This window comes from Hakea prostrata, chromosome 11, assembly GCF_041222555.1.
Source record: "Hakea prostrata isolate BN-2017 chromosome 11, UWA_Hpros_2, whole genome shotgun sequence".
Lineage (NCBI taxonomy): Eukaryota > Viridiplantae > Streptophyta > Magnoliopsida > Proteales > Proteaceae > Hakea > Hakea prostrata.
In genome coordinates, this window is record NC_142610.1 from 5,382,068 (window position 1) to 5,396,356 (window position 14,289).

The 14,289-nt window shown below is 34.0% G+C and overlaps 1 protein-coding gene across 1 annotated transcript; it reads left to right on the top strand.

Annotated features, from left to right (window-relative positions):
- Positions 1-9,526: 9,526 nt before the first annotated feature.
- On the top strand, positions 9,527-11,287 carry LOC148999733 (UDP-glucuronate 4-epimerase 1). Its single transcript, XM_089140736.1, has one exon. It carries the CDS (start codon positions 9,770-9,772, stop codon positions 11,060-11,062), a length of 1,293 nt encoding a protein of 430 aa, XP_088996862.1. The 5' UTR covers positions 9,527-9,769; the 3' UTR covers positions 11,063-11,287.
- Positions 11,288-14,289: the final 3,002 nt, after the last annotated feature.

Sequence of the window (14,289 nt, forward strand, 5' to 3'; positions counted from 1 at the left end):
TGATGAGATTAGAAAGAAAAGCTATAGATTTCTATTGGGAAAAGGACAAAAAAATGAACTAAAATCCATTAGATCTCTTGGAAAAGATTGAGTAAGCCCAAGTCAAGAGATGGCTGGGTTTTAAAGACTCTATGATCCAAAACAAAGGCTTGTTGTGCAAGATCACCTAGTGGATCTTATCTCAACTCAATAGTCTATGGGCCCAAGTAATGAAAAATACATACTACCCAAAAATTGAATTTCTTGAAACTAAGTTGGGCCAACAACCATCATGGGCCTGGCGCAATTTTTATTAAAGAAAGGGACTATTTGAAGAATGGGATTTTGCTGGAAGATTTGAAATGGAGCAAACATTCAAATTTGTTTGGGATAATGTCTTAGAATGCACTTGGAAGAGTGTCTGGAGCTGCCCATCCCTACCAAAAATTCAATAATTCCTGTGGCAATCATATGCTCAAGGTCTCCCTACGACCCAAGCTCTGCAACAACGAAATATCCTAGTTGAGCTAGTTGCCAAAGATGGGGCAAGGGACTGGAATTCATTGAGCATGTTTTACTTAAATGTGAGTTTGCAAGGGCAGTATGGTTTGGATCCGAGCTTAACCATAAAGGGGATAAGAACCAAATATGCATGAGTTCATTGAATCTTGGAGCAAATTCAAAGGGAAAAGTAAAGATAAATACAACTAGGTTGCTAGGAAAGCAACACTCCTATTATGGTATCTTTGGACAGCTAGAAATGATCTCACATTCAACAACAAGACTCCTACCTTTTGCAAGAATCAATGAGCAAAGCCACAAGAAGGATGGGTAAAGACTAACTCAGATGCAGCAATCAAAAAGGGCTCAAATTGTGGTGGGATCGGTGTCGTAATCAGAGATCATGAGGGTCTCTGCAAGCTAGGTGTCTCCTCTCCAACCCACTTTACCTGTCTCTTTACGAGCAAAGCTCTGGGCCTTAGACGAGGTATGCTTCATTCTTTGGGAGAATGTTACGATACAGTAAAATTGACGAGTCAGACTCATCACATGTTTAAGGAATCATGGTAGAGGCTGTAGAGCTCAAACCCAAGTGATTGTAGATGACATCCTGAACCTTGCATCTAAATTTATTAGATGCCCTTTTTCTTTTGTTTATAGGGAATCCAACTCAGTTGCTCACTTCTCTTTCGAGCGAGATGATTTGGCCAACTTCCACCTCTTGGCTCCAAACACCTGTGTCTTGGATGTCCATGTTGTAGCTCGTCTTTTTATTTGTTGAAGGGAGGTCAGGTGTTATACCTACTGTATTTTATTTCCGGTTAGTTTGCATTAAAACAAGGATTTTTTTTTTTTTGGGTGGGACTAGAACAAGGATTCTCCTTACAATGCAGTAAGTGAAATTTATAATAAAACTGACATTGTTGGGCTTTGCCAACTAAGCCCATATTACAAAATCCCAATATTAGCTTGAGTGATCAGAAAAAGTGGAGCCTTAGAGAAGCCCATTGATACTAAGAGTTTCTTGGGTTCAAATTCTCTCCCTCCTTAGGATAGAGATGTCTAGAAAATTTATCCAGTCCAATTTTGATAAAGAAATAAATCATCGATTTATTTGTAAATGTGTGACATGTGTTTTAACATCACATCAATGAGTTGATGTTCATATGTAAGTCACATCAAAAGATTGTGATTAAATTTTTTAGCAAATTGCACTGGCACCCCAAAATAGAGGCCTTAAAGCATTGACACCCCACTTTATGTTTAAAAAGCACAGAGACCCCAAAATTGAATTTTTACTGGATATATTTGTCAAATTTATCTCTAAAAACAGTTAAATCACTGTTTTTTTCTTTCAAAAATATCCCTATAATAAATAGTGTTTGACAAGTTTTCAACGACAAATTAGACAAATATATATATATATATATATATATATATATATATATATATATATATATATATATATATATATATATATATATATATATATATATATATATATATATATATATATATCCAATTAAAATCTAATTTTGAGGTCTCTGTGCTTTTTAAACATAAAGTAGGGTGCCAGTGCTTTAAGGCCTCTATCTTAGGGTGTTAGTGCAATTTGCTCTAAATTTTTTACAAAAAATTTATGTGACTTGTAAATCTCAACTATTGGATGTGATGTTAAGACATTTGTCACACATCTACAAATAAATGGATGATCCATTCCCTTGTCATAAATCATTCAACTTCTCATATAATTATGAGCTTCTTGTGGACTATTTGTTGTTGGACCATATTCTAGTTTTCCTCGTGAAGAGAGGATGCTAAGATGGATGAGTGGAAAAACTAGGATGTATAAGATAACAAACGATCATATTAGAGTTGGTCTGGGAGTTGCTCCCATAAAAAAAGAAAGTCATTTGAGGTGGCACAGCCACGTTCAACGGAGACCTATAAATGCTCATGTACGGAGAAATGATATAATCCATATTGAAGGAACTAGAAGAGTTAGGGGTAGACCTAAGATAACCTTAGGAGAAGTGGTGAGAAAGGATATGTATAGCTTAGCCTTATATCTAGCATGACCTCGAACAGAACTGATTGGAGGGCAAGAATCCATGTAGCCGACCCCATTTAGTTGGGACAAGGCTTGTTGTTGTTGTTGTTGTTGTTAGAAATAGGGTTCAAGTAAGGATAAATAAAACCCCATCATATGCCCATGTATGCTTGCAGTACCTCTCTATAGACCACTGATAGATTATCGAAATCAATAAATTGTAGAAGCAATACAGATAATGATACTTAAGAACAAATGGTTGGTAAAGTATATACAACAAAGTGGTACAACACTCACATAACCATTAAATGTGGGCTCTAAGAATCTCTTCTCAATGAGATTTCCTTTGAAGTAATGCCTTCACCTAACTTCCTATAAAGTTAATTGGTTTGTTATGTGTTCCCTTGGCTCACCACAACTCTTCCATGCTTGCTTTTATCTTGTGATTAAAGCTTCCTCATGTCCCTCTACATGCTAGGTCACTTTTATAATCATCATCATATTATAAAGGAACCTCTTTTGCATTTCCTATTATTTTTCTTTCTTTCTCTTTACCTTCTACCCTTTTAAAAGTTTAAGAGTCTTTTTTTGGTTGAAAATGAAACAATTATTTAGAAAAAAAGTTTAGAGTCTCAAAAGATAGTAATTTTGCTATATCATTATTAATATTCCTTTCATCATTTAAGATACCTAACCTATACTTGAAGGTTCAAAAATTTAAGTTAGAATTTTTATACATTTCTAAATGCCCTTTTGATACCTTTTCATTACAATCTCCCAACCCACAACGAATGAGATCCACTCGTTGTAGGTGGATAAGAGAAAACTCGTCACGTATGCCAACTATACACTAAAACCGTCTTCTTTTTCTTTCTTTCTTTTCTTTTTCGAATGCAAGATTTTTCTACAATGGTCGATGAAGCATAAAGGTTCCGATTGTCATGCTACATGCATTCTTGTCCTTCTTTACATAATTATTGATCCAATATTTCTTTCTCCACTAAAACAATTTCAATTTAATAGAGGATAACTATATGATAACATAAATAATCCTTTGATCTTTTGAAGTGCATTCATTAATGGCATAATCTCATTTGTAGGAAATTAAGGTGAGAAAATATTATGTTTCAAATATGATTCTAAGAGCTTAGTTACTCTAGAACTTGCATCTACTGATAGCTATAGATGTCCTTCATTTTCAGATTTCAGATTTCAGATTTCATTTCTATAAATAACAGTTGAGAACTCATGCTAGTGACAATGCCAAAAATATAGGAACTCTTGATTTGATGTCAAAGGTGATTTTTGTATGATTCTAATGCATCTAAGTAGAATGATCTAACTTATCTTCCAGTTTGGAGTACCACATTGTTTTTTTGAAACCATAGTCTTATATTTATTTCTTAAAATTTTTTGCTTTCTAATTTTAGAATTCCCCTCTTGAAGTTGACTATGAAGATCAACTCTATAAGAATTATGGAGAACTCAATTTTTAATAATGAGCATCGCAAGTGAAAACAGGTTAAAACCAAACATTAGTAGTGCTAGCCATGTCAAGTGCATACTATTTTTATGTAAAATATATTTATTTACAAAAAATAAATATAATGAAATTTTAGAGTAAGGATTAAAGAAAATTGTATGGTCGCGTAGTTCTCGGACCCAAAACACAGAGAACCTATTTAATTGTAATCCAACTAATCCCTAGTACCATACTACCTTTTTTTTTGTATGATTGGATGTCAAAGGTGATTTATGTATGATTCTAAAAAAAAAATGCTTCTAAGTAGAATGATCTAACTTATCTTCCAGTTCAGGGTACCACATCGTTTTTTCAGAAACCATAGTCTTATATTTATTTCTTTGCTTCCTAATTTTAAAATGCCCCTCTTAGAAGTTGACTGTGAAGATCAACTCTATAAAAATTATGGACAACTCCAGTTTTAATAATGAGCGTCGAAAGTGAAAGCAAGATAAAACCAAACATTAGTAGTGCTTGCCATGTCAAGTGCATAAAATTTTTATGTTAAATATATGGAATTTATTTACAACACATATACTTTGATTTTATTACTACTTTATCCCCTGTACTTTTTAAAATTACTATTCAAACCTTTAACTTTGTCAGCAATTACTAACGCCCCCTTACCGTTAAGCTCCATCAGTTTACTGATGATGTGGCATCTATATATTTTTTCAAAATTCCAAAAATAACCTTGCAACTATCTTTTTACTTATTTGTTCTTTTTTCAAGTTATAATACTACATTTAATAGGAAAAAATTAACTTTAATTTCACTTTTCTTTTTAAAAAGAAACCGCCAAATAAAGGAAAGATGTGATTTTTTTTCTCTAAAAATAAATCACCAAATAAAAGAAAGATGTAATTAAATAGAAACTAAAATATTAAGAAATATCAAATTTAATTCAAACCTAAAAATTGAAAATTACCTAATATATGCTGACCATTATATATGTTACCAAATTTTTTATCAATTAGATCTTATATGCTAATTTGTTTGTAAAACTTCCATCATGGTGATTATGAAAAATTTAAGTGGAATGTGAAAGTTTCAACAATCATAAGTATGTCGTCCCACCAAATCCAAAACTAATTCTAAAATATAAGATTTTAAGGATATAATTGACATGTAATATAGTTTCTATAAATGAGGGTAATGCCATATTTTTTACTTCTTAATTTTAAGGGCAAAATAGATATTTCATATTTGATGTTAACAGCCACTTAACACCGTTAGAAGTGAGGGGGCAATAGTAATTTCACAAAGAAGGGGGGTTTGATTAGTAATAAAACCAAAGTATAAGGGGACAATAGTAATTATCACTAAATATATTTATTTACAAAACATATAAATGATGTAATTTTAGAGTAAAGAGTAAAGAAAGTTGTATGGTCTCGTAGTTCTCGGACCCCGAAACATAGGGAACCTATTTAATTGTAATCCAACTAATCCGTATTAACATACTACCTTTTTTTTTTTTGAAAACCCTAATACTACATCCATATTTCTTCTTTAGAAGTTCATTTAAGAGATTAAAGTTTAAAAAAACCTATGAAAAAAAAAACTCTTCCATAAATTAGCGTCATTAATAAATGGAATTATCTTCTCTCCTCTTTCCTCTCACAGGACTAAAGAGAAAATTTGGATTTGAAAAAGTTAAATTTTTCTCCTATATCTTCACTAAAGGATCACAATTAGTTATTATTATTTCTCTTTCTCTTTTTTGTTTATTTTTTTCCTTTTTCTCTCATTTTTTTTCTGTGACTCTTTCTCTTCTTTCTTTTTTTTGGGTCAAATGTTGAATAAGTGTATAAGTAAGAGTATGAAAGTTTCTAGTTGTTTCTCTTATTAATTATTTATTTTTATTAGTGGTTGATGGGAGAGAGTTCAAATTCAAACCCAATGAAATACAAACTCTATCCTAGAATTCAAAACACAACATAATGGAAGAGTTTGTATTATATCTAGAGTTAAGGGTATCAATACGGTTTAGGTAATTCGGTAAGGTACCAACTTTGAATACCGAAAACTAGAAACGTATTGTACTGAATTTACACAATATGGTACGGTTTCAGTATTTGAAAAAGTGGTTCGGTACAGTTTCGGTATTAAATCAGTAGGGGAAAACAATTTAAACATGGTATTTAGTGTAGTACATTTTTTGTACAAACATACCCATGCCACTTTTGTTATTAGTTCATTAAGATCCTAATGAAATTGTGATCAAACAATTGATAGAATTTGATATTAACAGAGACAAAACAAGTAAATCTAAAAAGAGTGAAGGACGAAACAAAAAATTGGAATAGGGAATTATGGAAATGTAAAGTGTTTTTATTGTAAAATTAAATTTATATCCCTTAATTTTATACGGTACCAATTCAGTACGGTTTTAGTATATATCAACAGTATAAATATCTAAAACCAGAACCGTACCAAGAAATTTGGTTTCGGTACATAGCATACCGAATTTTGAAAGATGTGGTATGGTGCGGTTTTAGACGGCACGGTTCAGTATGGTTAAACAATTTCGGTACACAATTGATACTCTTATCTAAAGTTCTAGACTCCTAGAATTCAAAAAACAATAGAATTGGAGAGTTTGCATAATATCTAGTTTTGTATATTTAAATTTTGAAAAGTTTGTTGTCAATCAAATCAATCAATGAGAATATTTGCGATCTCAAATATTGTCGAGTTTGATTATGATATTGTCGAGTTTGATTATGATTATGAGAATATTTTGTGGTTTTTCACTTATTGATTTTTAAAATTTTTTAATATAATTTTTAAATTATTATAAATATAATTTTTTTTTCTAAATATTACTACAAAATTTTTTTTAATTATTGTTTGCTCTCATACTGAATCCTAGGTCTGTCTCTGTCCTTACATTAATCTAAAGGTACATGATCAAGGCAACGTTCTAAACAATAGATTCTAGAGTAATTTTGTATCCTAAATTATTTTTTTTCCTTTTTAGGGTACAAAATAAATAGTAAGTCGTATCTAGTTTGATTGTCTATTTTTTGGAAAAAAAGAAAAAAAATTCCCTACAGACGATTTTATTAATTGTAATCCATATATGGTTAGGAAGAAAATGTTTCTTATTCCCACTAGTGTCGAGAAATAGTAAGAGACATAAGTAAAGAGGTATTATGATTCCAATCTTCCAAACGGTGAATTACCAAAATTAAGATTTAAAAAAAGAGTTTTTTTTTTCTTCAATAAATATGACCACCGACACATCGCAATAGATGATAACTGATAAGCAACCCCACGAGTTTCTTGGCAGTTTCCATTCCTGTTTGGTTTATATATTTTCTCGGGAATTGGAGAAGTGCAGTCACGTTTTTCGTTTTTTGTTTTCTCACATTTTCTTTGGTCTCGTGACAACCAACACAAATACAAAGGAAAATCCACTGCATCTTCCTAATAAAAGACTCAGCTTTTCCTTTCATTTAGTGGGTCCCACCTCACATGGATTCCGCCATTTAATGAAGCATATGATATTTTTTTTTTGAAAAAAAAAATGAAAATCATATGATACTACTTTAATAAAAAAATGTTCCATATTCTTATTAAAAAAAAGAAAATCATATGATATATAGAATACCTTAAGAAGATTTCTATTGTAATGTATTTGTGCATACTAGTGGTAGTATATTATGTAGTAGATGCAGTAAAATAACAAATGGTCTTCCCTCTATTTCTCATTCATTAGGCTTACGTCTTTAGCTTCGAGATTGATTTGATGATTGATGATGTATCTCTTGGATTTATAACCCGTAATCTTGTCACTCGCTCGACAACTAATTATGATTTTTTAAAATGATACAACGTGGTTTAAGTATATTAAAACAAAATATAAAAGATATTAAATATGGGGTAGGAGAGCAATCACAAATTAATTAAGTCAACAAATCTATCGATGAAAACTCTGAAAATCATAGAGTTTAAAAAGCTTATACATATTTTTTTTATCTCGAAATAAACTTTCTTAGAGAAGAGAGATCTGAGTTTAAACATTCAGCTGTTAGTTTGTAACCGTTGTTGTAAAAAAGTAAGCAATATTGTTAGCCTCCTTAAAACAACGTGTGATATTTAAGCAGTTCCAATCCTGATAAGCTGACCGTTAAGTAGACCTGTAAACGGACCGGATTTAGCTCAAATACACCAATATCCGAATCCGAATCCGAATCCGAAAAAAGTTAGAGAAGGTATCTGAATTCGAATCCGAAACTTTATCGGATATCCGATAATAATCCGATCCGATAAAATATCCGATTATTGATTGATAATTGTCACATTTTTACATTTTTTATTATAAATTTCTAATTTCCGAATACCGCTATCTAAATCCGATTACCGGTATCTGAATCCGATTATCATCTATATTTAAGGAAAAAATTGTTAAATACTTTACTCTATCCGGATAAAAATTTATCCGAATATTATCCAATCCGATAAGCAATTATCCGAATTTGAATCCGGTTCCTTAGCGGACGGATACGTATATTTTTCCAGTAAGAAAATTTTCGGATACGGATACCCTTAAACGAATACGAATGCAAATTTGGAAGCGGATTTCGGCTATCAATTTACGGGTCTACCGTAAAGGTTGTGAACAAACAAATATGATACTTGCAGTTAAACTGCACTCTTAACCAAAACCTTTCAATGTAAGGAATTTTTTTGGCTATGATACACATTGGATAATACTCGTGACATCAAATACAAGTAAAATTTGGATCTACATTTTGGGACATTTGCATTAGTTTTGCGCATTAAATGTTTAGGACTGTCTCGCAAGATTTGAGGCAACGAAATTTTGCATTCAATGGTCTCGAATTTCGCAACATGGTCTTGTGCATTTTGAAGCACTGCCACTAAATTTTGACTCTCTATTTACAAGCCCGAGGAATAGAAAAAGGCAGGAGGAAATGTATGAAGGATATAAGACCTCAATTAGACTCATTACCTCCCACAAAAAAATCCTAAAATTGTGCCAAGAGCAAATCCATTGAATATCCATTTACTTCCACTAGATTCCACTAGATAAAGCCTACATCTAAAATAAAACTAATAATTTAAATAATCCACAAATTTTCTCCAAACTTAAATGCCAATCCACCCCTCATTAAACAAATAAATAATTAAATTTAGAAAACCGGCGCCCATGTTCTCTAGGTCTCTCTCCAGTACCCTCTCCACTCTCTCTCTCTCTCTCCATTTTATTTATTTAATAAAGCTAAAAAAAAAAAAAGCAAATCCTCATCATTCTAGTGAGAAAAAGTCAAAAAATTATTGAAAAAGGAAATTACTTTCATGCCCTCACCTTCCATTCCGTAGCCAACATTTCCGAACTGGTCATTTTTGTCAATAAATGAAGGCCAGTTAGGTGTTTTAGTTTTCTTTCTAGCCGTCCGTTAACGCGTTGGTAACTTCACGCGTCTGGTTTGGTTCTTGTGGTCTTCCTAGTTCGTATCTCTTATATATATATAACCCTTCGATCTCTTCCCTTAATTAGCAGGTGCAGAATAAGGGTGGGTCTCTCTTCCTCTCAATCTCTGCAACCTGCTTTGCTCTTCTCTCAGTTTTTCCTGCCTTTTCTATTCTATCTCTCTTTCTATCGATCCTTCATTCAGAAGAAAAAAGAAGAAAAAAAACCCAATAGAGAATCGAAAATTAGAGAGACCCAGAAAGGAGGAAAAACAATGCGTTCTTTAGATGATGAGTTCTTCCCAGCTACTCCAGGTAAGGTGAAGATCGAGAGAACCCACACGATAAATCGCCAGTTCCATCGATGTTTCGCATCAACGAGCGTTATGTTCTTGTGGGCTCTCTTCTTAATCGCTCTCACTGCTTCGTATCTAAGTTTTCAGAGCTTTGTCGACTCGGGTAGTCGTTATTTTGCTGCTTCTTGGGGTGGAATCCAATGGGAAAAACAAGTCAGAAACTCTGCTCAGATCCGTCGTTCCGGTGGTATGGCGGTTCTAGTTACCGGCGCCGCTGGTTTCGTCGGCACTCATGTCTCTCTTGCCCTTAAAAAACGAGGCGATGGGGTTGTGGGTCTTGATAATTTCAATAATTATTATGACCCATCACTGAAAAAAGCTCGAAAAGCTCTTCTCAACAACCATGGCGTTTTCATCGTTGAAGGAGATATCAACGATGCTCGTCTCCTTGCAAAACTCTTCGATGTCGTTGCTTTCACTCATGTTATGCATCTCGCTGCTCAAGCTGGTGTAAGGTACGCAATGGAGAATCCCGGTTCTTACATTCACAGCAACGTTGCAGGTTTAGTAACTCTCTTAGAAACCTGCAAATCTGCAAACCCTCAACCTGCCATTGTTTGGGCTTCTTCGAGCTCGGTTTATGGACTCAACGAGAAAGTACCTTTCTCCGAGTCAGACCGGACGGATCAACCGGCGAGTCTCTACGCAGCGACAAAGAAAGCCGGTGAAGAAATCACTCACACGTATAACCACATTTACGGTTTATCCATAACCGGTCTGAGATTCTTCACGGTTTACGGTCCATGGGGTCGACCGGATATGGCTTATTTCTCTTTCACACGAAACATCCTTCAGGGGAAGCCGATCACCGTTTATCGAGGTAAGAATCGGGTTGATCTAGCCAGAGATTTCACGTACATCGATGATATCGTGAAGGGATGTTTAGGATCGCTGGATACGGCGGGAAAGAGCACGGGCAGCGGAGGTAAGAAACGCGGACCTGCACCTTATCGCATCTTCAATTTGGGTAACACGTCACCGGTGACGGTTCCGTCACTGGTCAGTATACTTGAAAGGCATTTGAAGATGAAAGCGAAGAAGAATATGGTTGACATGCCAGGTAACGGTGACGTTCCGTTTACTCATGCTAACATAAGCCATGCGCGTATTGAGCTCGGTTACAGGCCTACCACTGATTTGCAGACTGGTTTGAAGAAGTTCGTTAGATGGTATCTCTCTTATTATGGATACCATCGTAAATCTGTAAATTGACAATTTTACCCCTCCCCTTGTGTTTTTTGGGAGATTCAAATATTTTTTTTCATTCTCGTTTTTGTTTTTTCTTTTCTCATTTATTTGTGAAAAATGAATATTGGAACGCCAAAAGGTTAAAGACAGGTTGGGAAAAAAAGAGAAAAGTTTTATACTTTTTATCCACTTTTTTCTGTAGGAGAGGGTATTTTTGGAATTTGAATTATGATTATTATTGGTGGTTTTCATGGCTTTTGCTTTATGAACGATAAAGTAAGGTATCCAAGATAAATGATGCCAGCTAGGGGTATCATAATTTTAAAAAGGACAGCTGGGTTGCCCTGATTTATGGTTGGATAGTGGACCCCATGAGTGGTACGGCAGGGAATAAAGAGTAAGTCCAGCTGTAAAGTTGTAAAATTTTGTTTTTTGTGGTTCCTTGCCGACATTGAGGGTACAAATGTCATCTTTTGTTTGGCCAGACGCAGAACTTGGACTTTAGTTTGACAATGACAGGCCAGGCCCAGGCCCGGGTCCCGGCCCATGTCATTTCAAGAAATTTGATGTCTTTGGGATTGCAGTCAAGAAGAAAATAAGCCATACAACTTTCATTTCTCATTCTTTTTTTTTTTTTTGGTCTAAAATTTCTCATTCTTTTTCTTAACTGATATGGTAGTATAGATTTTGGAGTTCTATAGGAGTTATTTGTTTTAGTGGTAGAAGCAACATATATTTGGGCTAGTTTGCGTGCATCTCGATCAATTTTCGTGGATGATTTGATATTTGCGGGGAAAGAAGTGGATTAAGAGTCGTTGGCTGCAAGGAGATTTGAATTTTTGTCTATTTATTTAGGAGGTATTGGTCTTTGATAACGAAACCACTCTTTTCGTACGCCATGCCCAATTTTCTTATATATAGGACCAGTTGGATGTAATAGGATCACTGATTAATTTATGATATGCTATCTTCATCGACATCATTCACATGGTACTTCACATGTTGAGCACTCCTTAGTCATTATCAAGGTAGGCATGGACGTGATAGAAAGTTCACTCTTGAGCATTAAATGGGTATGGAGTTATCCTAATTACAATTGATTACTTCACCAAATGAGTGAGAAATCTTATCTTATTTTCGTAGCAGCAAAGTTGCAAGATTCATCCAAGATAATAAAATCTACATGTATGGAGTATTTCAATGAAATTCTCATTTCTTAGGAATGGATTGGGGCAATGGAACTTTGCATTTTGTCCGCAAATTACAACGGAAGTGGGAAACAATAATGTTTATTTTTGGTAAATCAAAAGAGGAGATGCAGTTGGGGCACATAGTGCTCCCCCCACTACACAATGTTCGGACTTTTTATCGAGTACGACCTATGCAAGCATTAGCCCTGTATTAAGGTCATCTTATAGAAGAATGCAGATAAATATAAGGATTGATCAGTAGAGTAACTACCATATGTATTTTGGACATACCAAACTTCTATTCCTATCCGTACTTGATGAAGCAACTCCAAGACTGGATTTTCTATCCATTAGGATAGAGGTCTATGCTCTCCTCACAATTTTTTTTACCATACTACAGGAGTGAAATCTGTTTTTAAGTATTGACAAAATAAATCAAAGGTGATACCTTCAGTAAATTAATGATAGGACCCTTAGTAAACTCCAATTCTATTATGTAATGCAGAGATGTGAGAAGGGCACAAACCTTCATCCCTCCCTAGTCAACTTCATATTCACTGTTATATGGGATGGAAACAGTCTTCCAAATAGATACAAATGGGTCTCTCTCCAAGTGTCTGCTGGTCCACTTTGTTAATTTCTTGAATTAGACTGAGGTCTTGATGGACCCTCCCTTCATTGGATATTTTCATTTGTTTTCAATCTTGGCTGATGTAATCTTGACTTTTGAGCAGTCGGTTCTCACATCTGTAGTATAACTTTGATACTTTCGAGGAAAAAAATTTTGATGGAAGAGTTTTTGGATTGTTGAGCATTCATTTTCCTTTTTATTACTTTTAGTCTCGCAGCTTAATGTGGACATTTGGAAAACTGAAATTGATATACAACGATTGATTTCACACTTCATCCTCAAACTTTTTGGAAGAATTATTGGCTAGTGAAGATGGAATTTTTTTAGGCATTTCTTAGGGATCTTTAATTCTAGAATGAGTTGAAGAAAACTTGGAATACAAAAAAATTGAAGAAGTTAAAGATTTGGAATTTTTATTACTTAGGGCTAGTTTATTATATATGGAATAGACAAGTTCTTTCTAGCTTTCTGATATTTTTTAATCAAATTTTTTTCTTCTTATAAATAGAGGTGTCTATTCAATTGTTAGAAAAGTGATGGATGACGACCAATAGATAGATTGGTGTTTTAACTGTAATTCTCTGTCAAGGCTTGCAACTGGCTGAAGCTTTACACTTGAACCATCTAGGCGGTGGTCTCTGATTTTGTGGGTTGGATTAATTGTTGCCCGCAAACACCTGTTAACAAAGTTTAAAGTATTCTACAATACGATATATATGTTACTAGCCAATTTGTCTCTCCATTGAATTACAGTAAAATACATTAATCAGTACGATACAATATCGATGCAGTTTGATACTTCTCTTAAAATCACCTGACTAATACGATACTCAATACGGATACTTTAAACCGTGTATGTTAAGGCTTAGTTGTTCTTCTTAGCCCCACTTTTGTTGATTATTTCACAAAGGTTTGGTTCAGCCTCCTTTTCCACTATTTAGATTCGTTTTTTGTCGTTCTTGGAGATAAATAGGAGTTAGTTCGAGACCAACATGCCTTATGCCCAAAAGTCCTATTAAGACCTAAATTGGACCAACCCGAGGTTAGTTGGACAGGTATGGGTTGGGGATTGAAAAACCTATAGATGTTAGGCTGATTTAATCCACCCATTAACTCAAATCGAATGAATTGAACCAAACCATCAAAAAACCCAACCTTATATATATATTATGTCATGCGTTTTTCTCAAAAGAAATTTGAAACAGTTATAAAAGTTGGTATATTTAGGTCTTAAGCCCAACAGGCAAGATCCAAGACCATATATAATTTTCAATTTAATTGTATTAGAACAGTTGAATTTTGGGTTAATAATAGGCTCAAAACTGGTCCAACTTAAATTCAAACCACTAGTCCAAATTAAACCAATCTGAGTCCAAACCGCATCAACCGGTGACAAAATTGAAACCAATGGTCCATGTTTGAATTTGATG

Excerpts from the sequence above, each read along its gene's own strand:
- LOC148999733 (XM_089140736.1), top strand. The coding sequence starts at position 9,770 with ATGCGTTCTTTAGATGATGAGTTCTTCCCAGCTACTCCAGGTAAGGTG.